Source organism: Neovison vison, chromosome 1 (assembly GCF_020171115.1).
Source record: "Neovison vison isolate M4711 chromosome 1, ASM_NN_V1, whole genome shotgun sequence".
In the NCBI taxonomy this organism is placed as follows: domain Eukaryota; kingdom Metazoa; phylum Chordata; class Mammalia; order Carnivora; family Mustelidae; genus Neogale; species Neogale vison.
In genome coordinates this window covers 207,741,000-207,765,810 of record NC_058091.1, presented here as the reverse complement: position 1 = coordinate 207,765,810, position 24,811 = coordinate 207,741,000, and the positions used below count along the sequence as shown (strand labels likewise).

The 24,811-nt window shown below is 34.8% G+C and overlaps 1 protein-coding gene across 2 annotated transcripts in view; it reads right to left on the bottom strand.

Moving 5' to 3' along the window:
• The window catches only part of EDIL3 (EGF like repeats and discoidin domains 3), a 410,169-nt gene that overhangs the window by 267,880 nt on the left and 117,478 nt on the right, over positions 1-24,811 (bottom strand). For both annotated transcript variants that reach the window (XM_044266049.1, XM_044266057.1), the window contains exon 2: positions 22,628-22,756. In XM_044266049.1, coding sequence (XP_044121984.1) covers positions 22,628-22,756 — 129 coding nt within the window. The remainder of the gene's footprint in view (positions 1-22,627; positions 22,757-24,811) is intronic.

The window sequence follows — 24,811 nt, the reverse complement described above, 5'->3', positions numbered from 1 at the left end:
TTTTGTTACAATAAACCTACCCTGATTTTGAAGTTGGTCACTGTTTATTCAGGATGATCTGACAGTATACATGTTCTTGAACTGGGTTAGTAGGTGACATAAGAAAGCAACCTGTGGACCTGCCTTCTTTCCTTTCACCCACCTTCCCTCCCTTTCTTTTCTGTTCCACAGGATCAAGTGTCAAATACAATAACTACCCAAACCCATGGGCTGTATACTACACTGATACACATATGATATTAAAACACACATACTTCTTCACAGGACAGGCTTTAGTTCTATATGGTACCAATAATTCTTATATCTCCTATCTTTCTTTGTCTTATCCTTGGGTGTTTTAAGTGAACTTTAATAACATGGAAATTCCATCCATTCAAAAATAATTCTATGCCCACTGTGGCTCACCATCAAATAGGAATAGTTCATTATGAAAGATACAAAATACATTTCTTAGAACATTATAATATATGAACTATTATAATCTATTTTACATATGGATGTTACTCAATTCATTGACTTAAGGATCATTTTGTTTGTTATATTATAAATCTAGTTAATTATGTACCAAATATGCTCTGCAAGTTTGAAATTATCTTATAATTCATTATTTCCATAAACAAAGAAACAACAAACATATATTCTTTTTTTTATTAACATATAATATATTATTAGTCCCAGGGCCAGATCTGTGAATCATCAGACTTACACATTTCCCAGCACTCATGATAGCACATACACTCCCAATGTCCATAACCCAACCACCCTCTCCCTACCCTCACACCCCCCAGCAATCTTCAGTTTGTTTTGTGAGATTAGGAGTCTCTTATGGTTTGTCTCCCTCCCGATCCTGTCTTATTTCATTTTTTTCCCTTCCCTACCCCCACAACTCCCTGCCCTGCCTCTCAAATTCCATATATCAAAGACATCATATGATAATTATCTTTCTCTGATTGACTTATTTCGCTCAGCATAACACCCCTAGTTCCATCCACATTGTTGCAAATGGCAAGATTTCATTTCTTTTGATGGCTGCATAGTATTCCAGTGTGTGTGTGTGTGTGTGTGTGTGTGTGTGTCTCACATCTTCTTTATCCATTCATCTGTTGATGGACATCTAGGTTCTTTCCATAGTTTGGCTATTGTGGACATTGCTGCTATAAACATTCAGGTTCACGTGTCCCTTCATGCCACTACGTTTGTATTTTTAGGGTAAATACCCAATAGTGCAATTGCTGGGTCATAGGGTAGCTCTATTTTCAACTTTTTGAGGAACCTCCATACTATTTTCCAGAGTGGCTGCACCAGCCTGCATTCCCATCAACAGTGTAGGAGGGTTCCCCTTTCTCCACATCCTCGCCAGCATCTGTCATTTCCTGACTGGTTCATTTTAGCCATTCTGACTGGTGTGAGGTGGTATCTCATTGTGGTTTTGATTTGTATTTCCCTAATGCCAAGTGATGTTGAGCACTTTTTCTTGTGTCTGTTCGTCCCTTGGATGTCTTCTTTGCAGAAATGTCTGTTCATGTCTTCTGCCCATTTCTCGATTGGATTATTTGTTCTTTGGGCTAAGCTCTTTATAGATTTTGGATGCTAGTCTTTTATCTGATATGTCATTTGCAAATATCTTCTCCCATTTTGTCACTTGTCTTTTGGTTTTGTTGTCTGTTTCCTTTGCTGTGCAAGAGCTTTTGATCTGAATGAAGTCCCAATAGTGCATTTTTGCCCTTGCTTCCCTTGTCTTTGGCGATGCTCCTAGGAAGAAGTTGCTGCAGCTGAGGTCGAAAAGGTTGCTGCCTATTTCTCCTCAAGGATTTTGATGGATTCCTTTCTTACACTGAGGTCCTTCATCCATTTTATGTTTATTTTTGTGTGTGATGTAAGGAAATGGTCCAGTTTCATTCTTTTGTATGTGGCTGTCCATTTTCCCAACACCATTTGTTGAAGAGACTGTCTTATATCCACTGGACATTCTTTCCTGCTTTGTCAAAGATTGGTTGACCATAGAGCTGAGGGTCTAAAGAAATATATATTTTTAAGCTGACAATATTTCAGAAGTTTTGATTCAACTGCAGTGATGAAAAATAACAATGATATTTATGTATGATTATTCATGCTTGCCCAGATGATAAATGCTATAAATGTGAGTGTGTGTGTGTGTGTGTGTGTGTATGTGCGATTACTAAGATAAAGAAGAGTGAATTATCATTTTAAATTTGAGAACGAAGTCTTTTAAACAGGTTGTCGAGTTGCTTTTGGAGGTATTCAGAGATTTATTTAGAGATAGGTTTTGCTTTATATGATTTTTGTTCTATTATTTGTTTGTTCATTTGTTTGTTGGCCAATGGCCCAAAGAGGACATGCCTCAGGGCTTAAAAGTTGCCATTACCAATTTCTTCCTTATGAAAATACAAAGAGTAATAGTATTCTCTCTTGGCCAATGACTTCAAACAGCAAATGATTTGGTCAGTTATACGCTCTCAGAACTGAACAATGTTTGGGACACAATGAGAAACAACAGATAGTATTTACATCAAAAGTATTCAGAGAGGGGCGCCTGGGTGGCTCAGTGGGTTAAAGCCTCTGCCTTCGGCTCAGGTCATGATCCCAGGGTCCTGGGATCGAGCCCCGCATCGGGCTCTCTGCTCGGCAGGGAGTCTGCTTCCTCCTTCTCTCTCTCTCTGCCTGCCTCTCTGCCTACCTATAGTCTCTGCCTGTCAAATAAATAAATAAAATCTTTTAAAAAAAAAGTATTCAGAGAATTACAAAGTCTTCTCTATTCTATCAGTATTTCACATGCATTTTGATTCCTCTGCTAATTTGGAGAACAGTTTCTATTGAGTACAGTTAATAATATGTAATATATATAATTGTGTACACATGTAGTTAGTATGTAAGTATATATGTGTATGTTTATTAGTCTCCTCCATTAGACTAGGAGTTTCATGAGGTCAGGGCTGTGACTTCTTTGCTCATCATTATAACTGTAGTTTTAGAATAGTCTACCATGTTGTAGGGCTCAGTAAATATTTGTCAAGAGAAAGAACACAATATAGATAAATATTTAATACACTCCTCTGTGTTGCTTAATAAAATCCAGCTGTTTCATTAAGCTACATTACTAGACTTATCAAAGAGAAAACCATACATCTTCATCTATGTTTTAGTTACACCTGTATCTGTATCTGTATCTGTATCTGTATCTGTATCTATATCTATATCTATCTATATATCTATACTGACATATAGCTATATAGTCATAAATCAGATTTATGTTCTTGGGACAGGAAAGAAAAGGAATAATGGTTAAAAAGACAATGGTTGCTCTAATGACCATTTGATCATCTCATGAAAAAATAAATCTTATTTTTTTTAGGGACTTTATTTATTTATTTGACAGAGAGAGAGAGAGAGCACAAGTAAAGGAAATAGTAGAAGGAGAGGAAGAAACAGACTCCCCACTAAGCAGGAAGCCCAATGTGGGGCTCGATTCCAGGACCCCGAGATCATGACCTGAGCCAAAGGCAGATGCTTAACCATCTGAGCCTCCCAGACGCCCGTAAATCTGTGATTTTAAACTAACTGAAAAATCATCAAACTAGTGTTTATTAAGTAAATAGATTCATTAAAATAGAACTACAAGGGGTGCCTGGGTGGCTAAGGTCATGATCTCAGGATCCTGGTATGGAGCACCCCCCCCCCCCGCTCCAGTCAGGCTCTCTGCTTAGTGAGGAGCCTGCTTCTTCCTCTCTCTGGCTGCCGCTCTGTCTACTTGTGATCTCTCTCTCTCTCTCTCTCTGTCAAATAAATAAATAAAATCTTAAAAAAAATAGAACCACACAATGCACTTTCTATGTTTAGTAGTGATATAGTTCACATGGGTTTCAAAATCTAGTTAAACAGTGAATCACGTTAACAGCAGTTAGCAGTGCATTTGCGATTTTCTCATTTTATAAATAGGTACAAATGGGAAAAATAATTTAAAAAATGAATGGAAGCTTTAGTTTCATTGTTTTGCCACTGAGTTAAAAAATACATAATTTATAAAACTAAACCAGAGTACTGGGAAGTTGGGAAGTAATATGACTCATCTCCCAGCTAGTATCAAAGAGACATTGACGACATAATTAGGATACATTTTCCTGCTTAAAGGAAGCACTAAAGACCTTTAAGCTAGGTGATTTGATACTACACAGGCCTTATATTTCGATATTTCATTTATCTATTTAATTGTCCTCCATCCTTTGTTTATTCCGTGTGCACTCCTTCCCTATCCAAATTCATCCCACCTTTGTAGACCCAATCCAAATTTCACCATCTTCAATACATTAACACTTATTTTAGTCTCCAGATTTGTGTAGTTGTCCACTACTGACTATCCCCACTGACTTTTAAACTATAACCTAAAGCCAGTTTGAAACAAAACAGCAATATTTTCCAGTCTATTCCCAAGCCGGACATTATCTACTATCCTTCAATTAGGGCAACTGTTATGTTTTAATTTTGTATAGTGCACATAATTGGTACTGAGTAAATATTTTTGGAAAGCTGTCCAATTTCAAAGATGAGAAAATGAAATCCAGGAAGTAAATTTAATGTCTGTTTTTACAGTATTGTGAGCCATGTAGAGGAAGGACTGGTAAATTAAACCTAAGATATCCTAAGAAAATTCATGGACAAATGGAAAGAAGAAACTTGAAAAGGACCAAGCTGATCAATAGCTAATATGTATATGATTGCCCAGACTGCATCCATTTAAAATAAAATTAATTCATAATCTTTTTGAAAATTTAATATGGGAGAGAGGAAAGAGTTCTGCTAAGAGAATGCCGTGTTCTGTGATGAGGGAAGCCACGTGGCCATGATTACCTGCACCTCACATGTGATATTCAGATGATCACAGCGCCCATTCTATTTTATTTCACAGCAACTGGCAGAAGGAAACTGATAACATCAGGCTCATGTCCCATGGATTTCTGCTTTATTTATGTGTGGGAAACTGCTCACTTCAACCTCAAGTCATTTCCATAAGTCTGGACAAATGCACTAATCTGAGAAGCAAATCTGTTAAAACCAAAAGAACAAAAAACTAAACAATAATGGAGAGACCAGCAATATTGACACAAATCTCATTGACAGTATCCACTTAAGGAAACCACAGGATCATTGCACATAAAATGTTAATGTCAGAAAAGATTTTCTCATTAACGGGTTGGCCAAAAAAGAAAAAAATTAAAAAGTCTGTGAAAATGGGTCAAGGTTTGCATTACAAGGACATGTATTAAATCATCTAAATTACCAAATAAAAACACACTATAAACTGAATTTTGAAGTAAAATTCATATACACATGAATGCATATACATATAGTATATAAATAGTAATTAAATATTTATTTATAATATAAAATAAAAGGACTGTACAAAACATGCTGTTCTATAACTTGCTTTTTTCACTAATATTTGCAGCTATTTTTCTATGTCAACATACTCAGGGAATATGGGCAGTATTTAATAATGTTTTGTTTTATTGGCATACCATAATTTACTTAACTCTATTGAAGGATATTTGGATGGAGTCAGGGGTTTCTTTCTTACAAATAATACTGCAATGAATACTCAGACTCCATTTGAATAGTGATAGAAACATGAAACAAAAATAAATGACTAAATTTCATTAAATAAATCAGCTCATAATACTATGCACAATACAAAATATTCACTTTTGTAAATAAGGCTTTTAAATGATCCTCTTTAAAGCCCATCAGCCTACATGCAGCAATATGTTTCTTAACTATATTGGACAATATGGTATTTGTGCCTTCTTCCTGTGAAATTTACTTCCACAATAGAGTTATCATTAATGATGGCCAAGTAGAACTTTCAGTGCATCCTGTGTCTAAGTAGTTCAAGACACAGAGACAAAAGAAATAGCTGAGCTCTGTGTTTGGGCAGATGCAGCCTTAGAGTTGACAACTGAGTATAATATTCTTATATTAAGTAATATAAAACTTCCATATTTTAAGAAAAATAAATGGTGGCCATTTGAACACAAAGTTATTACAAAATCTTGGCATATAATGTGTGTGTATATGCATGTGTGGGTGGGCACAGCAAACATTTAATATATTAAAGTTATTTCAAAAATGATGTTTTACCACTTCTGAAATTTGTGAAGCCTTTTAACAAAATATCATTCCTTTTTCACTGCTTATATTACAAAGAGGGATTCAGAAATTTTATGATGACTTTGAAATGATGAATTCCCAAAATACAGTTCCATGTACTTGGCTTAATTAAAATACCTTTTGAAACCAAAAGATGAAAGGGCAAGAAAAATAGTGGGCAGGTGTAATTTGAAGAGAACTCAGATATCTCTGGTAGATCTGTTTCTCTTGGGTCTAGGGGAATTATTTTTTGCACGTAGCTTGAACTCATCCCAAGGACACTAACTGTAAGAGATAAAGCACAGCTTCTACTTGCCTATATAGAACTGAACTAATCTAATGTGCCACTGACTTATTCAGCAGTCCGTTAATGACTGCTATAGAGGATTGTTTTTTTCTCCTGCCTGTTAAAATAGAAGTTAAAATTAAGTGCTTTCTTTTCAGAATCATTAGGACCTTCTTTAAAGGAAAATAGTCAGTGTATCACATTCAGGCGTTAATCAAACGACATTGACAATGAGATTTCTCTATCTGCAAAACTGGTCTCCCTAGGCCAAATTTTTCCTTAATTGAAATGTCTTTAAAGAACTCAACTGATAAAAAAGTAGACGGGTCTAACTTTAAGACAACGAAATCGAATAAATATATAGGGCTATTCAGGGAGGGCCCAAGCCCCATTCTTCTTGTCTTTCTGGATATTTTCAAGTTGTGAATGCATACTATTAAGTTTTACACTTCCAAACTGCCAAAACAAAACAAAATGAAACAAAAACAAAAGCAAAGGAATAGTCAAATAGGAAATAGGCCATTCAGAAAACGGGATGCAAGCAACTCCGAGAAACAAAATTTTAAATCCAAACCAGACTTAAAGGTCACTAAGTCCAACCTGCCAACTAAACATTTAAATATTCCTTCAAAACTTCTAGTGGCAGGGAACTTATAATCTCGTAAAGAATATGTCATATTGCTCTCCCAGGGCTAGCCTCTGGAAAACAGTGGAATAATATGGCTATTTCTTCAAAATAATAGCCTTTCAAATATCTGAAAACAATTATCATATGCCCCATAATTCTCTTCTTCACTGAGATAAACAGCTCTACTTAATTTCTTATATCATGGCATATAACCTGGTCATCATTTTTTAACCTCCTCTTGACAAATTCAAATTTGTCAAGGCTTTTTGAAACAAAGTAACTAGAATTAGATCTCCAGCTGAGATCTGACTAGGACAAAATGCCCTTATTACCTGCCTTCTTTAGGCTGCTATATTACAACTAATCCTGAGCAGTAAAAAGCAAGGGAGGGAGGTAGACATAGGACAAAGCAGGTCATGGTTGGGGTGGGGTCAAGGGAGAATATGACTGGCTTTCTAGTAATGTTAAAAGTATATTAGCAGTAGGAAAAAATTACAAAAATTTGAACTAAGCATAGCCTTAAATGTATTCTTCGAATCTTTTGCTTTCTCTCTAGGAAAGAATCTAGTTTGTATGTATTTCATATATAGTACATTAACTCCACAGACAAGAAAACCAAACAGTTGTCTTTATTGAAATAGTTTCCTTAGTGTCCAGGACTAGGAAACCATACAGGTGAATATAAATATTTGATAGCTTCTCGTGGAATTTTCCACAAGTCAACTGACATTTATAGTCACAGAAGAGTATCATAGAAACTGTTGTTGGAACTTTATATTGTTTATTCCAGCAAATAATTTCTGGTTAGAAATGAGCACTAATTTCAGTAAATAAGCCACATTCAGCCTTTTCCAAAACAACCATGTTTTAGACTAAGTCTTACTGAAAACAATCACAACAATTAATGAAATGAAAAAAGACCTTGGAGGCAGAATAAAAATGTAATGGGAAAAAATAGTACAATTTAATCCTCAAAAGAAAAGCCTGAGGTAGTACTTAAAAATTACCTCAAATACTGCTCAGCAAAGTGTTTTGTGCTTTTTTTTAAAATAGTGTTTGTATGTTCCAATAATGTACTATGAATAGAGGTCATAGAATCATGATCCTGTGATAATTTTGCTAATAACACTGAAAAATATGTTGTAAGAAGTCTGAGAAGATGACTGGAGGTCCTATGCAATATATGTCCAAATCACCTTGCTGTCTGACTCCCAGTCATCCCTAAAAATACCAAATAATCTGGGCAACCACTAAGGCTAATTCTTCTGGAAGGTTCCCAAGTTTCTCAGCTTTCTGTTTATCATCCTGCATTTTGCTTAAAATGTTTCCCTCTAATAACTTTGCTGGTGAACTATACTTCCATCCCAGCTGATTTTAAAAGCTATCTTAAGCTGTCAAATCCGATCCCTGGGACTCAAAGTAACCTTTCCTCCTGTTGCTACCTATTGCACTTTGTTCTCTTTCTATGATGATTATTTAGCACGTTGTGTAATGGCTACTGCTGTGTGTGTTTTATAATTCTTTCCTAAACAGAAATATCTCAAGGGCAGGCTTTTTATTTTGGGGTCACAGACAAAGGGGAGATTAGCCTCTGGGGGTTAGGAATAGCTTTTAATAGATGCTCAATAATATTGGTTAAATGGAAGAGCCTAGTAGTCTTTTGTACTCTGTGATTCTATCTTTATGCAAAGCCACAAAGAGCTTATTGTTGATCTATCACATCCAAGAACTGAATATTAATGTGGCATCATAAATTTCAACTTGGTATCTATTATACTTTTACAAATTCTCATTTTGCACTCTTATAAAGAAAAAATCAATTCATAAGCTTTTTGCTGTAAGCACAAGGAAAGCTATACTCCTAAAAGGCCAATTACTAATTATGCAAGCATTACTCACATTACTCATAATTTTCAAATAATAAAACATAGGGTTCTCTTTTTCCCATACCAAGTAAGTGGATTTGTCAAATTACACGTTGAAGGAAAGAAATTTTTGAAAAATTAAAAGCTGACAGCTAAATTGCCCCCAGTTTGCATATTCAAGCACAAGCAAAAAAAACTCTGACATAAAAAAAATCAGGATTTATTGGACATCTCAATAATGCTATTAATCACTAAAATGACAGAGAAATATTCAGGAACTTAGAAGTCTTATCTGCATGTAGCTCCTAAATTGTCTATAAGATTTAACTATTTATATTTACTTATTTTATAGCTCTTATGTAGCTCTTATTATAAGCTAAGCACTGTTCTAAGAGCCCTAGATATAGTAACTCATTTAATTTGAACAAAACCCCTTCAAAGTTAGTACTATCATTACCCCAATTTTATAGCCAAGGAACTAAGGCATGGAGAGTTTAAGCAACTTGCCCAAAGTAACAGAGATGGTAAATAGAAGAGCCAGGATCGAATTCAGTCTGACAGTTCTTAACCACAATACCATGATGCAATCCCTTGAAGAATGTGTTCCTAGAGTTCAAAGAAAGCATGCTCAGCATGGGACAAACACTGTAACTTAAAGGTATCATTATAATTACTATTATATCTCCAGGTTCATTCATTGTTTCAAAGCACCCATCCCCATATGTGTAACAGGCACAGTTTAATTTGAACACAGACACTGGACCATGGAGAATGCATTGGTCAAAACTTCAGGTTTAACACCTGTTCTGCCTGCCTTTGAGCAGAAATTTATGACCTTGGTGTAGTCATTACATTTATCACAGAATCGCTTTCCTATTTAACACTGAGATTGGTATTAGCTCAACTGTTTATTTCAAGGTTATTACAAGAAGAATATGTATATTAGCATTTTAATGAATAGAGTATTCTAAAAAGACTAGACACTATTAAAGGGAAATGGCTGAAGGGAAAAAAAAATGTCCTTGGCATTATGGTGATTGGTAAACTGCATAAAGACTCTCTGCCCACCCCTTTCAATGCTCATTACATGACGGCCTGATAGCCAGCATGCCTGGTTGTGAGGTGAGCCTTACCACAAAAGTGTGGGGTCAGGACAGCATTGTGCAGAATACGGCTGGACCTCCATCCCTGAAAAAGAGAAGTTGACCTTAAAGGTCAGAGCATATTCTAGGATGCACCCTGATTTATATATTGCCTGGGGAAGCCAAAGCCATTGACTGAAAGAGAGCTGAACTGATAGAAACAATATTTGTCTTGCTGAAAACGTTTGGCGGCTACTATGCCAATGAGTAACCGTACGAGTTCTGTACTCAGTCGCTCTCTATGATCTGCGAGAAGCACTTGGGTTCTGATTTCTCACTTACAATCTTACCAGATGAAGACATTATGGAGATTTAGTAACATGCCATAAAAAAAGGTGCTGGTCCTTATTTAAAATTTGCTATATGTTTCAAGAGTTAGTACATTAAGAAAACACCCTAAGACTGGCTCCATCTTTTGCTGAGGAACCAAAATTGTATCCTCCTCCTTACTAGTTTTTCCAAGCCTTGATTAAAACAAAATAAAGAGAAGAATAAATATTGATTGCTGTGCATTTTAAATCATAGATTGATGAGTTTTATACTTTCAAAGGGAAAAAATTAATATATTCTGAAGAGGATTCTGCCCAAACTCTCACTCATTATATGACTCATTTAAAAATTATGTGCTGTCCCTGTACTTTAAATAACATGGATTACAGAATCTGTCTCCACATAAATACTCTGATTTAGATAAACTGCCTTAGAGTACAAAGTAATCTTAAGGTGTCACCCAATTTTCCTATGGTTTTAGGCAGTGTGGCCAAATTCACCTTCACACAATGAGACCCATTTGAAGCTGCTTGAGAAAGGACTTTATGCCTTCTATTTCATTAGTAACCATTATGCTTTACTCCAGGAATCACTCATAAAAAAGAGTGTGATTTTAGCACATACTAGGTCCCAATAAGATCTGCTGATTATATTATAAATATAAACTATTAATAAACTATTATATATATTATATTAATAAACTGATAAACTATTAATTAGTTTATCTAACTTATGAAAATGACACATACAGGATTTCTAATAGTTCTAAGAAGTAAATTTCAACATATCAAGATAGTTCTTTGCAATGAATTCTTAATGCTTCTCTCATCGCTTCCTCTTCATTCTATCAACTAATGATAAGAGGACAGATGAAAGCAAAGGCTCTATGATTCAGCCAATTGGCTTTGAGATTCCATTAGAGTAATAGTAAACATTTTCCCACTTCCTACCTTTATCTAACCTTCATAGGTTTTCCTTATCCAGTTAAGTCAGCCCCATTTTCTACAAGCTCTGGAGACATTATTTATGACTTTTCTGCCTACTCTCTCCTTACAGGTTTGAATTCTAGAGAATAGTCTTTTCCTCAAAGCTTTTATCAACCAAACTGGACCTTAAGGTGTGTTATTACTTATCCTTTTTAAACAATCTGTGGCCTTAAATAATGTTTGAGTGGAAAATAAAAGGAAATGTAGTCTTTACATATTATTTTAAAACTAGAGGTGTGCTTGGGTTGCTCAGTCAGTTGAATGTCTGCCTTTGTCTCAGGTCATGATCCCAGGATTTTGGGATAGAGCCCTTTGCCTGTGTAGGGCTCCCTTGTATCTTCCTCTCCCTCTGCCCCTCCCCCTTGCTCTCTCTCTCTCTCAAACAAATAAATAAAATCTTAAAAAAAAAACAACAACTATATTTGATGAGATAACAATCTCTTTGTTCTCCAAGTATATTTTTCTCTTCTTATATTTTATATACGTAAATATCCTATATTTTCTCCTCTGTTCTTTTCTGCAAATTGAATGACTCCAAATCTACATTACCATAAGCGCATTAAACTTTCTTTACTTTCTTTTCATTATAAAATCCATCATGATAAACTGTTTAGACTTTTTAAACAATCTTAAAATATTAGAGGTCCTCAAATAAATCTTAACCCAACCATTAAGAATTTAATCTAAGGAGGGGTGCCTGAGTGGCTCAGTCACTTAAATGTGTGACTCATGATTTCAAATCAGGTCATGATCTCAGGGTCATGAGATCACCCCACATCTCGCTCTGCACTCAGCGGGTAGTCTGCTTGAGATTCTTTCCCTCTGCCCACCCCCCATCCCCCGCAGGTGCTCTCTTTCCCTCTCTCTCTCTTAAATAGACAAATAAATCTTTTTAAAAAATTTTAAATGTTATTTTTAATGTTATTTTTAACCATAAATCAATATGTAATTAACTCAAAAAGAAACAAACACTATGGAGTATTATGCCTCCATCAGAAAGGATGAACACCCAACTTTTGTAGCAACATGGACGGGACTGGAAGAGATTATGCTGAGTGAAATAAGTCAAGCAGAGAGAGTCAATTATCATATGGTTTCACTTATTTGTGGAGCATAACAAATGGCATGGAGGACAAGGGGCGTTAGAGAGGAGTAGGGAATTTGGGTAAATTGGAAGGGGAGGTGAACCATGAGAGACTATGGACTCTGAAAAACAATCTGAGGGGTTTGAAGTGGCGGGGGTGGGGTGGGAGGTTGGGGTACCAGGTGGTGGGTATTATAGAGGGCACGGCTTGCATGGAGCACTGGGTGTGGTGAAAAAATAATGAATAATGTTTTTCTGAAAATAAATAAATTGAAAAAAAAATTGCACAGACAAAAAAAAAAGAAACAAACAATAGGTTTAATTCTTAGACTCAAGAAAGAGATTCACATTGAAAATAAAGACGAGAAAACCAAATAACTCTATGAAAGGTCTTAAAGATTGTTGGACATATTTTAACTATTTTGTGTCATATATGAGTCTCTTATAAATCTCTTTTCCATGAAAGTGCTCAACCTGGCAGAGAAAATTTTTCGAGGTTAATGCTGAATTTGCCACAGAGCCTATCACTTTAAAATAGCAATTTTCAGTTTCATAGAAGCATAGAATTATACATTCTGGCAGCGCCACAACAGGCTTCATGCCATTTCATTTGGAATTTGATTAAAAGAACAATTTAATGTCACTTTCCACTTTTCCTTTTCTAATTTTTCAATGTAGTTCCTAAAATGAACAGAAAATAATCAAGTTTTCCCCCTTCTTTTTTAAGAGAGCTTTTACTTTTTCCTCCCTTATTAAGAAAAAGACTACCTTCATAGTAAATAAATATCTACAAACATATCTACATGTTCATTAACTTTTTGCATTACCAGTAAAAACTGTTTTTTTTTTTTATTTAAAAAAGTAGAAGGAAAGCAACTACCTAATGATCTGTAGTAGACTATAAAACCACCCACAAATTCTTTCCCCCTCTTGCACCTTCACCTTTTCAATACGAAGGCAGGTCCTCCCACCAAAACTATTGTTAGCTAAAGTGATATGAGCTGAGATTTGAAAAGTGCTTGTAATTTGGGCTTGATCTTTCTTACTGCTCTTGGGCCTTCCACCACCACAGAAGGAAGCCTGATCTAGCAGAGACAAGCTATTTCAGCTGAGCCATGCTCCACTACCCAGCGCTGGTCAATCAGAACACCTATGTTACTCTCAGAATGGAGACATACATGGTTGTTTAAACCCACTGAATTTGTAATGATTTGTTAAGCAGAGAAAGCATAATGATACACATCCACTACCGTTTCATTCACAAAAGTATTTATCCCCAAGCAACAGAAAGGTTATACTCTCAGAAAGAAAAAAGATAATGGTTAAAATGGTATACATCAGTATTTCTCTTGATGTGTTAAATTTTCTTTTCTTACAAATAAAAACTTTACCACAAATTGGCTCTCAGGATTTCTGTACTTGTTATTTTCTAAGGTTCTTTGATATTCTGTGTATTTTTTTTCTTTTTTTGAGTTAATATACGATTGTTAGGGCTTGGAATTGCAAGGTACTGAATTCTAATCATTATAATTAACAATATAGTAGAAACACTTTATCTATTTTTTAAAGATGTATTTATTTATTTTGTGAGAGAGACAGAGAGAGTGTGTGTTGGGGAGAGCAGAGGGAGAGGGAAAGAGAGAGAGAAAGAACCTAAAGCAGACTCTCCACCGAGCAGGGAGCCCAATGCAGGGCTCCATCCCACAACCCTGAGATCATGACCTGAGCCGAAATCAAGAGCTTACCAACTGAACCACCTAGGCTCTTCTAAAGTAGAAACATTTTAAAATTGAGAAGCTAATTGTTTATGCGGTATGTTATAGAAATATTTACATATGTAAAACAAAATTAATTTTTTGTAATATATACAAAATAAATGGCAAAAATATACCTTTGAATCCTTCACTCTGCCATCCTAACTCTACAATTCTATCGGTTTATATGAACATACATTTAATCTTTCTTATTATCAGTAAAGTTAAATAAATATATCTCTGAAAATGAATCTCCTGAGTGTAGTTGACCAGGAAATTTCTTAGCAATCATCCATGCCTAGCAGTTTTTGAGAAACTATTTTAGTCTATGCAGAATAGCTCTCATTATAATCATTTCTAGAAATATGGATTCAATCATGAGGTTTCCTTCCTTAGTCCAAGAAGTAATCTTAAGGGGGGAAAAACAGATAACTACTTGTAATTTTATGTAATACATAAATAATTTAACTGAAATTTATCAAATCTCTCATTTTGCAACCAAAGTTTAGAAATCTAAAAATAGCCTTGTTCTACCCAGAGATCTACTTAAATCTTGTTAACATTCTGATAGTTCATGATCAACAAAAAGAAGTCTTTCAGTGTCAGTCTTTATTACACTACTTGATATTCTGACAGTGATCACCTTCTAAAAGGTAAACATGAATATAGCTATTCATGGGGCAGGATGTACAGTGTAAATTGTTGTTGTTTTTTTTAAAAAAAGTTATGAGACTTTACATTTTTGGGGTAAATGCAACCAATTTCTTATAATGATATTGAAGCAGGACAGATTAGCAGTGATGAACTCTGAAGGCTACAAATTTAAAACAACCTGAATTCATGTTAGAAAAGAAATACCAATTACCAAAGGAAATAAGTTTGGATGGAATATGATAGAAGAGGACAGAAGAAGACAGAACAGGATGAAGCACCTTCATGTTTACTAATGAGAAAACCTGGTCAGGAGCAATGTCACTACAGAGAAGATAAAGAATTACAAGTGACATAAAACGCTGCCTCTATTATCCTGTACTGAACTGCTCTCATCACGTAAGTACCTTGAGTTTTTTTCTAAAAGTGATGATGGATTTTAAATTACTACCAAATTCCAATGTTTATGTCCTTTGGTTTCAAACTGATGGTTTTAATAGGTTAAATGTATCCTAAGTATTACTGAGTTTTCTGTATGAGTCAGCTAACACAGTTAATTCTTAGTAAAACACAAGCTTGTGTTTATGTCATATTTTTTAACCACAATGATACTAGAATTCAATCTTAAATGAAAAACCTCCCTTGGTCCAAAATCCCCTTTCAATTTACATGCTCTCTCCTCATCCGTATGCAATGAATTCACCCAGTGCCCACTCTGTTCAAATACCTACTTTTCAGTCTTTCTTAATAAACTTTCCTAAAACTGTACCTCCTTTTATTCTCCCTCACAGTTGTCTTTATTTTCCTTTTTGGAACTTACCTTGATAAGTATGATGGTTTATTCTTTAATTCCCCATTTGACCAGAAGATCTATAAAGGCAAAGCCTATTTTTCAGTAGTTATATCCTCAGGGCCAAGAACAGTGTCTAGCATATAGCATATACTTAATAAATATTTGATGGATGGATGAATAAACAAATAAATGAATAAATTGATGAATGCTATAGCCATTTTTTAAACTTTTTAAAATTTTTTTTTAAAGATTTTATTTATTTATTTACGGAGAGAGAGATCACAAGTAGGCATAGAGACAGACGGGGGGCGGGGGGGAAAGCAGGCTCCCTGCTGAGAGGAGAGTCTGCTGCTGGGCTCGATCCCAGGACCTTGAGATCATGACCTGTGCCAAAGGCAGAGGCTTAACCCACTGAGCCACCCAAGCACCCTCTAGCCATTTTTAAAAAAAAATCAATGCTTGATTTTGGGGGGCACTTATAAGTTCACAGCAAAATAGAAAAAGGTACAGTGTTTTCCCATATAGTCCCTCAACCCCACATATGCATAACCTCACCATTATTAACATTCCTCACCAGAGAGATGCTAAAATTTATTACAATGGATGAACCTACATTTACACATGATAATTACCTAAAGGCCATAGTTTGCAGCAGGTTCACTCTTGGTATTGTACATTGGACAGATCTGGGCAAACGTATAATGATACATATCTGACATTATAATATCATGCAGAGTATTTTCACTGCCCAATATCCTCAGTGCTCTGCTCTGTGTTTTTCATTTCAAATTTCACTTGTTTATTATTAGTTTATAGAAAAATGATTGACTTTTATATATTAACCTTGCATTCTACAATCTTGCTATAATTATTAGTTCCTGATTTTTTTTTTTTTTGGTTAATTTTTTAGGATTTCTTTCTACATAGATGATGATGTTGTCATGAAAGGATAGTTTTATTTGTCCTTCCCAATATGCATACCTTTATTTTCTTTCCTTGTCTTATTGCATTGGCTAGTAATTGCATTGGCTAGTAATTCCAGTACAATGTTAAAAAGGAATAGTGGGAGGGAGCATCCTTATCTTATTTCTGATCTAAGTGGAAAAGCTTCAAATTTTTTACATTAAATATGATTTTAGCTGTAGGCTTTCTTTTTAAATGTTTTATTAAAATTCAATTTAGTGAATATATGCTGTATTATTAGTTTCAGGGGTAGAATTTAGTGATTCATATAAACCACTGCTCATTACATCAAGTGCCCTTCTTAATGCCCATCACCCAGTTACCCCATCCCCCAGCCACCACCCTTCCAGCAACCTTCAGTTTGTTTTCTGTAGTTAAGAGTCTTTAATGGTTTGTACTTCCCTGTTTTTATCTTATTTTATTTTTTCTTCCCTTCCCCTATGTTCATCTGTTTTGTTTCTTAAATTCCACATAGTTGAAATCATACGGTATTTATCTTTCTCTGACTGACTTATTTCGCCTAGCATAATACCCTCTAGTTCCACTCACATCATTGCAAATGGCAAGATGTCATTCTTTTTGATGGCTGAGTAAGAGTCCTTAGTGTGTGTGTGTGTGTGTGTGTGTGTGTGTGTGTACACACCACATCCTCTTTATCCATTCATTTTTTTTTAAGATTTTATTTCTTTATTTGACAGACAGAGATCACAAGTGGGCAGAGAGGCAGGCATGGGGGGGGGTGGCAGGCTCCCCTTTGAGCAGAGAGCCTGATGTGGGGCTCGATCCCAGCACCCTGGGATCGTGACCTGAGCCGAAGGCAGAGGCTTTAACCCACTGAGCCACCCAGGTGCTCCCATTCATCTGTTGATAGACATCTGGGTTCTTTCCATAGTTGGGCTGTTGTGAACACTGCTGCTATAAACATTGGAGAGCAAATGCCCTTTTGAATCACTATGTTTAGCAGATATTTTCTATCATGCTGAGGAAATTTCCCTGTATTCTAGCCATTTTTAAAAAATCTTATATCTAATACTTCCATGTGCCACAATCTAGCTTTTTCTCCATGACCCCAGCAAAAATAATGTTCGCAATATTATCCATCTGTCACATGTAATCAATGTAAATGTTTATCTTGGTCAACTTCTCCATCATATTTGATACTGCTGATCACACATGCCTTAAAACATGATTTACCCCTAATTTTGGGGGTGCATTATTTTTTTGGATTCTTTTCTTTCTGACCACTCCTTCTCAGAATCCTTTATAAATTTAACTTTCTCTACCCATTGTTTCATTACTGATGAACTTCTTATCAGTTCCCATTCCTTGGTCTTCTTTTCAAAATTTATTTTGCTTATGGGCTGATTTATACACTCCCTAAATTTATACAATTTATACAGTAATTATCTGTATAATTATAACTATGTAATTATAACTATAAATCTATGCCTGACTTCTTCATTACTATATAGCAAGTTTCTCTGATTCAATATGTGAAATACTCAACTCATTTTCTGCCTCTCAATACAGGTATCTTCAATTTATACTACTTCAGTAAATGGCATCAAGTTACTTAAAATTATCAATTTACCAAAAATTACGGACATTTCTTCTTTACTCCTTCCATTCTCCACACTCTTTTACTCAATAACCCCATAAGTCACCAACAATTATCTACTGTATCCTTTCAATACTTACTGGCTTTATCTTTTCCATTCCATTTGTTGCCAAAGCCAGACCACCATGTCTGACCTGGTCTCCTGCAGTAGACTTCAAATTGTTCCCCTACCTTATTCTTTTTTTTTTTTTTAATTGTCATATTGTAATGACAGTGATATTCTAAAGTACAAACCCTTTACATGTCTCTTAGTATAAAGTCCAAATTCCTTAGAATATCATGCAGAGGGGCGCCTGGGTGGCTCAATGGGTTAAAGCCTCTGCCTTCGGCTCAGATCTGGGATCATGTCGCACATCAGGCTCTCTGCTCAGCAAGAAGCCTGCTTCCCCATCCCCCTCTGCCTACTTGTGTTCTCTGTCTGTCAAATAAATTAAAAAATAAATAAATTAATTAATTAAAAAAATCTTAAAAAAAAAAGAAAACTAAGATTTTTTTTTAAAGATTTTTATTTATTTATTTGATAGACAGAGATCACAAGTAGGCAGAGAGGCAGGCAGAGAGAGTGGGGGAAGCAGGCTCCCTGCTGAGCAGAGAGCCCGATGTGGGGCTCGATCCCAGGACCCTGAGATCATGATCTGAACTGAAGGCAGAGGCCTAAACCACTGAGCCACCCAGGCGCCCCATTTTTTTTTTTTTTTTTTTAGAAAACTAAGATTTTTTTAGTCAATCACTTATTTTGTCTTCTTTGATTGCATTAATATACTATATATTTGAGTTGTAAAGTCACAACTGCTATTATTTTAATGGGTTAATTTGACAGCACACAGAGAAGAATTATGCCATGGAACTTAGATAATTTAATAATTTCTAAACGTTCAAATACAAACTCTAAAATATTCATGGTAATAGGAATCTCCACACAAAATAAATGGGTTACCATTTGGCTCCAAATTACATAGTGCTATCCAGGAATATGAGCAGGTAATTGGGAAGAATTTGGGGGCTTGACCACATGGTGGTCTATCCACAAGCTCCATGTAGCTTGACCACATGGTGGTCTGTCTACAAGGCGTCTGGAGAATAAAGTCAGCATCCAGTGCACATCTGTGCAAACATTGGTTAATCTGACTGATGTCTTCAAATATGAGGATGTAAGAAAGTTGTTTTCCCCTTTCCTTTAATCAGGGAGATGTTTTCCTGTTGCCTTTTGTGGCTATATCAGAAGTGAGTTGTAATAACTCTATGAGGCTGAGAACATTGAAGTGTGGAGGTATGTCTGAATAAGGAGATGTGTGTGGGAGAAACAGATGGAGACCGAGAGAGACAGAGGTAAAAGATGGATATTGGAGTATAGAGACAGATCAAGAATTAGATCTAAGAAAAACAATGTTTGAAGTTCACAAATCTGAGCAAATCAATTTCTCCAACCTTCCACACATAATATAGGAAATGTAGGTGATATGAGGATTGATTGCAAATGCAGGAATGTGTCCAGTGCTTATCTGACACAAGATCTTTGGGAGGGAAGAATAAAAGCACAAAATTGGATGAAATTCTTTTGAAATAAGCAGCATCAAGAACTTAAAACAAAGTTACTACAAAGTAATAAGGTTTGAGGTAAAATCAGGAAGTGATTTTTATCTCTAAGAAGAGTGTATATTCGAAAATTCTCCTTTCTAGATGTACTACAATGAAGAGTATCTGTTTGATTAGAGAATGAACAGAGTAAAAATAATTTTAAGTATTAGGATCACAACAAAATTTCTTCTAAGCAAATATAGAAAAGATTTTCTTTCCTTTGGAAATTAAGAATAAGGAGATTTAGAATTCATATGATTACAAAATTTATATGGCTTAAAGGTTAGAATAAAGCTTGGCCACATCACCATCTTTGGGGGGATTAATGTGTAAGTAAAAATCCATCAATGGCAACAACTAAAATCTTCTGTCTTTTAAGATATTACATTAAAATAACTATAGCTTTTTTGAGTGGGGGTTGTATAAAATTCCAGTACATTCTAGTATACTCTAGTACACTGTTCTCTGCACTGGTGCTACCTAAAGGTATGGAAAGGACAACAGAAATGTGTCATCAAAGTAACAGATTTTTTTCAAACTAAAAATGCAGGATGGTCTTTAATGATCTAATGCTTCATATATTTTGTTCCAATAAGTAGTTTTAAAAATATGAAAAAAAATAACTCAGATAGGCCAGATATTAAAAACATTGTTACTAAATGTTTTTATTTAACAAATATTCAGTATCCCCTTATTATATGCAAGAAAATAAGGAGTTGAGAAAGAAGTAGTAGAAAGGCAAGAAAGGTAATATATGTCTGTCCTAAAGAGGTATCTAATGCAACAATTGTGTTTGAGTTCCTCTTATTTTCTCACCTTAAAAAAACTTATTTTACAATATAGCAAAGTTATTTTTAAGAAGCTATGGACATTTTTAAACTTTTAGGGTACTTGTTCCCTATTATTTTAATGTTATGAAAGCAAGACGTTAAATTAGAATTGGTGTAACTATTATGCTATGCTAAATGACAAAGCAAATATAAAATGAATATATGTCTTCTAAGAACTCTTAAATATATGCTAGGGAAGAATGAGGTTGCTTAAAATATATAATAAAAATATAGCTTAAGATAATATACTATAACTACCTTATTTCTGAATAGCATAAGTATTTTAGTAATATACATTAATGAATCTGAGGAAAACTTAATTCTATAACCATTTGATTTCCCAGTCTCATTTGAATTATGTGTTTAGTTTTTAAAGTACTGTTGCCCATAGTCTCATTTTTCTGATAAAATGATAAAAATTGAATTAATTTAAAAATATGGACCAAAGAATTCAAGCATTTACTTAAAAAATCTATGAAGATACTGATTTTTAAATTATTTGAAGACATTTGCCTCTTTAATTCCAGATTTGGCTCTTAGAAAATAGCAACAAAAACATTATTTACTACAAATGTAAGGCACCATCAGTTTAGGGTTAGCAGGCTTAAAATATAACACTAAAGTTTTATTCTATTCATCTATTCCTGTTAGGAATATTTATGATTATAATTTTCTTTAGAGATAATAGATTTTCCTGAGGATATGGTTCCATATTAAATGCTGAAACTGACCGTACATATTTGGAGAGGGGTCAAAGTGGTTACAACAGTTTTATTTCAATGGCACTGTATCAAACCCCCTACACTAGCAGTGAGTTAACAAAGCCTTAGAAGAGAATTATATTTGAAATGAATTAAATGAACTAAGTACCATTCTGCAATAATATAATTGTTTCAGAAATAATACCTTCTTAATAATGTCATATAAAAATACAAGAAAACACATTTAACAAATAGAGCACAATAAAATCCAATAACTAACGGTCAAAATGGCAAGTTAATAGTTTTATTTAATTATTCTTTCCTTCATTCAATCAATAGTTATTGGGCTTCCAGTATGCATAAAGGTACTAGGTTAGGTGCATTATACAGTGATGAGTAATAAACTGGTCCCTTAATACAGACACTATTACTTCTCTTCTTCAAAACTATTTTTTAAAAGCAATCTAAACCTCTGAGTTTTCCAAGGTTTTTGCTGGTTCACAGAAATTTAACCCAAAACGTGTTTAGTTTTCCTATATGAACAGATATAGTCCACTTTTTATTTTTCTTGGTACTGATGTGAAAAAAATAAATTTTTTCAAACTTAATCATCATATTACCTTTAATCAGAAAGAAAAATCTCGATACAAATTTACACAGTGCTAAGTTATTTGAAGTACAGCTCTTTCCTTAATGGGAACAATTTGGAAATTATGGAAGTTACCCTGAATCCATAACTATGCATGCCAATGAAGTACTTCACAGATGAAAAAAAATTTTGAAATATGATCAATGACTAAATATTTGCAAATCAAAGTTTTTGAGAAGACTCTGAAGAACAATGCAGCTGAAACATCATCTTTCATTTATTTATAGTGTTAGAAAAGTAATGGTTAGAAGAGCTACAAAATACTGATATTATCAATCACTAAAATAAGTTCTATTTTATTTAGAGTGGCTAATTTAAATAGATTGAATTGGGAATTATTTTTCAGTGAGAATGAAATTTTAAATGTCTAATATGTCAATGTTAGAGAAATAAAAAAAATTTACTATATTCAAGTAATACTTGTAGTGACTTTGAAGTGTAGTGTTACTCACTAAAACAGATTTAAATTATTTGAGAATCTCACTAATACAAATATATTTCAATTATAAACTAGAAATTATAAAATTGAGAGTACTACAGAAGAGTAAACTGATTCGCAGCATACAGCAATCTTGTATAGAATACCCATACTGCACCACACCAAATTTGTCAGTCACTCATGCAAACAAAGAAGAGAACTACTGAAATGCTTAAATCTTGCACTTACCAACCTCCACAACACTAGAACAGTTGGGATCTGTGAAGCCATCTGGACACTCACAGGAAAAGGAATTGTCAGATAATCCTGACAAACAAACACCTCCATTTTCACATGGATTGGGATCACAAATATCACCTGGGAAATAAAGAAACAGATAATGAATTTTCATTTGTCTTAGGCACCAAAATATACAATTTCATATGCCATCTTCCTTTGGTAAAGTCATCGTACTTTTTAGATTTACAGAAAAGGTATGCAAGACCCATTTGAATCCATGTGCTTTTAAGAGAGATGGTATTTAACATAAAATTAAATTTTCTAATTCAAACATTGCATACTGAATAGCATACTAAAAGTTAATGAACTCAGTCTGGGGTTCCTTCATTACATGTAAATAAAATATTGTCTGATTTGTTAAAGATTAACAGAAATATCTCTGATAGACTGATTTATTAATTACTCCAATAAAAAAAAAAAACAACCTTTCTAAGTCCACACACTTAACTCTGTAACTCTGCAATTTCTCTCATTAAAGGAGTGAGGTTTATTTCTGGATCGCTAGAATCTGGGCTTGTCCCTGTTACTTGCTTTGGGCAAAGGGACATTAGCGGACTTGAAGACAGCAGAGGTGTGATAAGGAATTTGAATATTTCCTTCTTGGAACCCTGACAAGGCCATGCGAATAAATTCAGGCTAGCTTGCTTAAGAGAGGTGAGAGAAATAAGGAAGAGTAAGAAGGAACCTGCCACAGAGAAATAAGTTGTAAATAAGCCATAACAAAAACCTATAATATGTGGCTTCAGCTTTGGTACTGGGTGGTAGATGGTACTGGTGGAATCTGGAAAGGTACTGAACGAATGACTACAGGAGGCTAGAAAAATGTGAGGCTATCCCATATTATGTAGAGAAAAGCAGCTAAGAAAAGTTTAGTGACAGAAAATACACCTAATGATCTTTTATGTATCAGTAATGAAATTTCCAGGCAGAACGTCAAACTGTTGTCTCTTAACAGCTGCATTGATAAGGTACTCCAAGAAAGAGATGTGATAAATAAAGAACTGATGAGCTTGAAAGTAAAGGAATACAGAGACCAGGATTTGATATAACCAACCAACCAATAACAACAAAAACTATGTTTCAATCCCAGCCTCTCAAACCAGTGAAAGAGCAAATCCAGAGCTTTGTCAGAAAGACATGGCCTCAACATAAACATCAAATTAAGGATATGCTAGAAGGCCCTTATGAAAACATTTCAAATAATTCAACTACAGCCTGAAAGTCCCTCTAGGCTAAATAAAAGAGCCTCTGGAATTTTTTTTTTAATTTTATTTATTTATTTGATAGACAGAGATCACAAGTAGGCAGAGAGGCAGGAAGGGAAGCAGGCTCCCTGCTGAGCAGAGAGCTGAATTGGGGGGGGGGTGCTCCATCCCATGACCCCAGCATCATGACCTGAGCCAAAGGCAGAGGCTTAACCCACTGAGGCACCCAGGCACCCTAGAATTCTTAAAGGTATTGTCTAAACAGCTTGACACACCCAAAGCAGCACTGATTAAGTTTTGAGTGAAAAGCAGGCTTCAGACAAAGTCATGGGTGTGGTTTTATTGCACAGAGAGGATATAAATCAGATTCAGAAAAGCCCACAGAATTTTTAAGTGAGCTTTACAGGGGAAAGTGCCACTGCCTAGATTAAAACAGAAGGAGGTTTTTCACATTAACAAAAGTATCTGTGCCACAACTTCCTACTATTTTGTATTTCTTAGAAACTTTATTCTGCTGTCCCATGAATTATTTTCTCTCTTTTCTAGACTAATGACTTTAAGATTTTAGAAAAATAAAAATGGAGGTTAGGATTTTTCACATTTTTAAAGCAAGTAGTTAACTATATTAATAGTATAGGTAAAAATACTCATTAGCAGTGGGATGGCTATTAGAAGAGACAGTCATGAAATAAGTGAATAAATGAAAGAATGAATGTGTTTTTGGAATATCATAGAATTTAGTAGGGCTAGACCATGGATTATTTCTAATACATTGTACACTTGTGAAAATTCACCTTATATGTTATCCCTCTCCCCTTTTTTTTAAGATCTTATTTATTTAGTTGACAGACAGAGCTCACAAGTAGAGAGAGAGGCAGGCAGAGAGGGAGGAAGCAGGGTCCCTGCTGAGCAGAGAGCCCGATGTGGG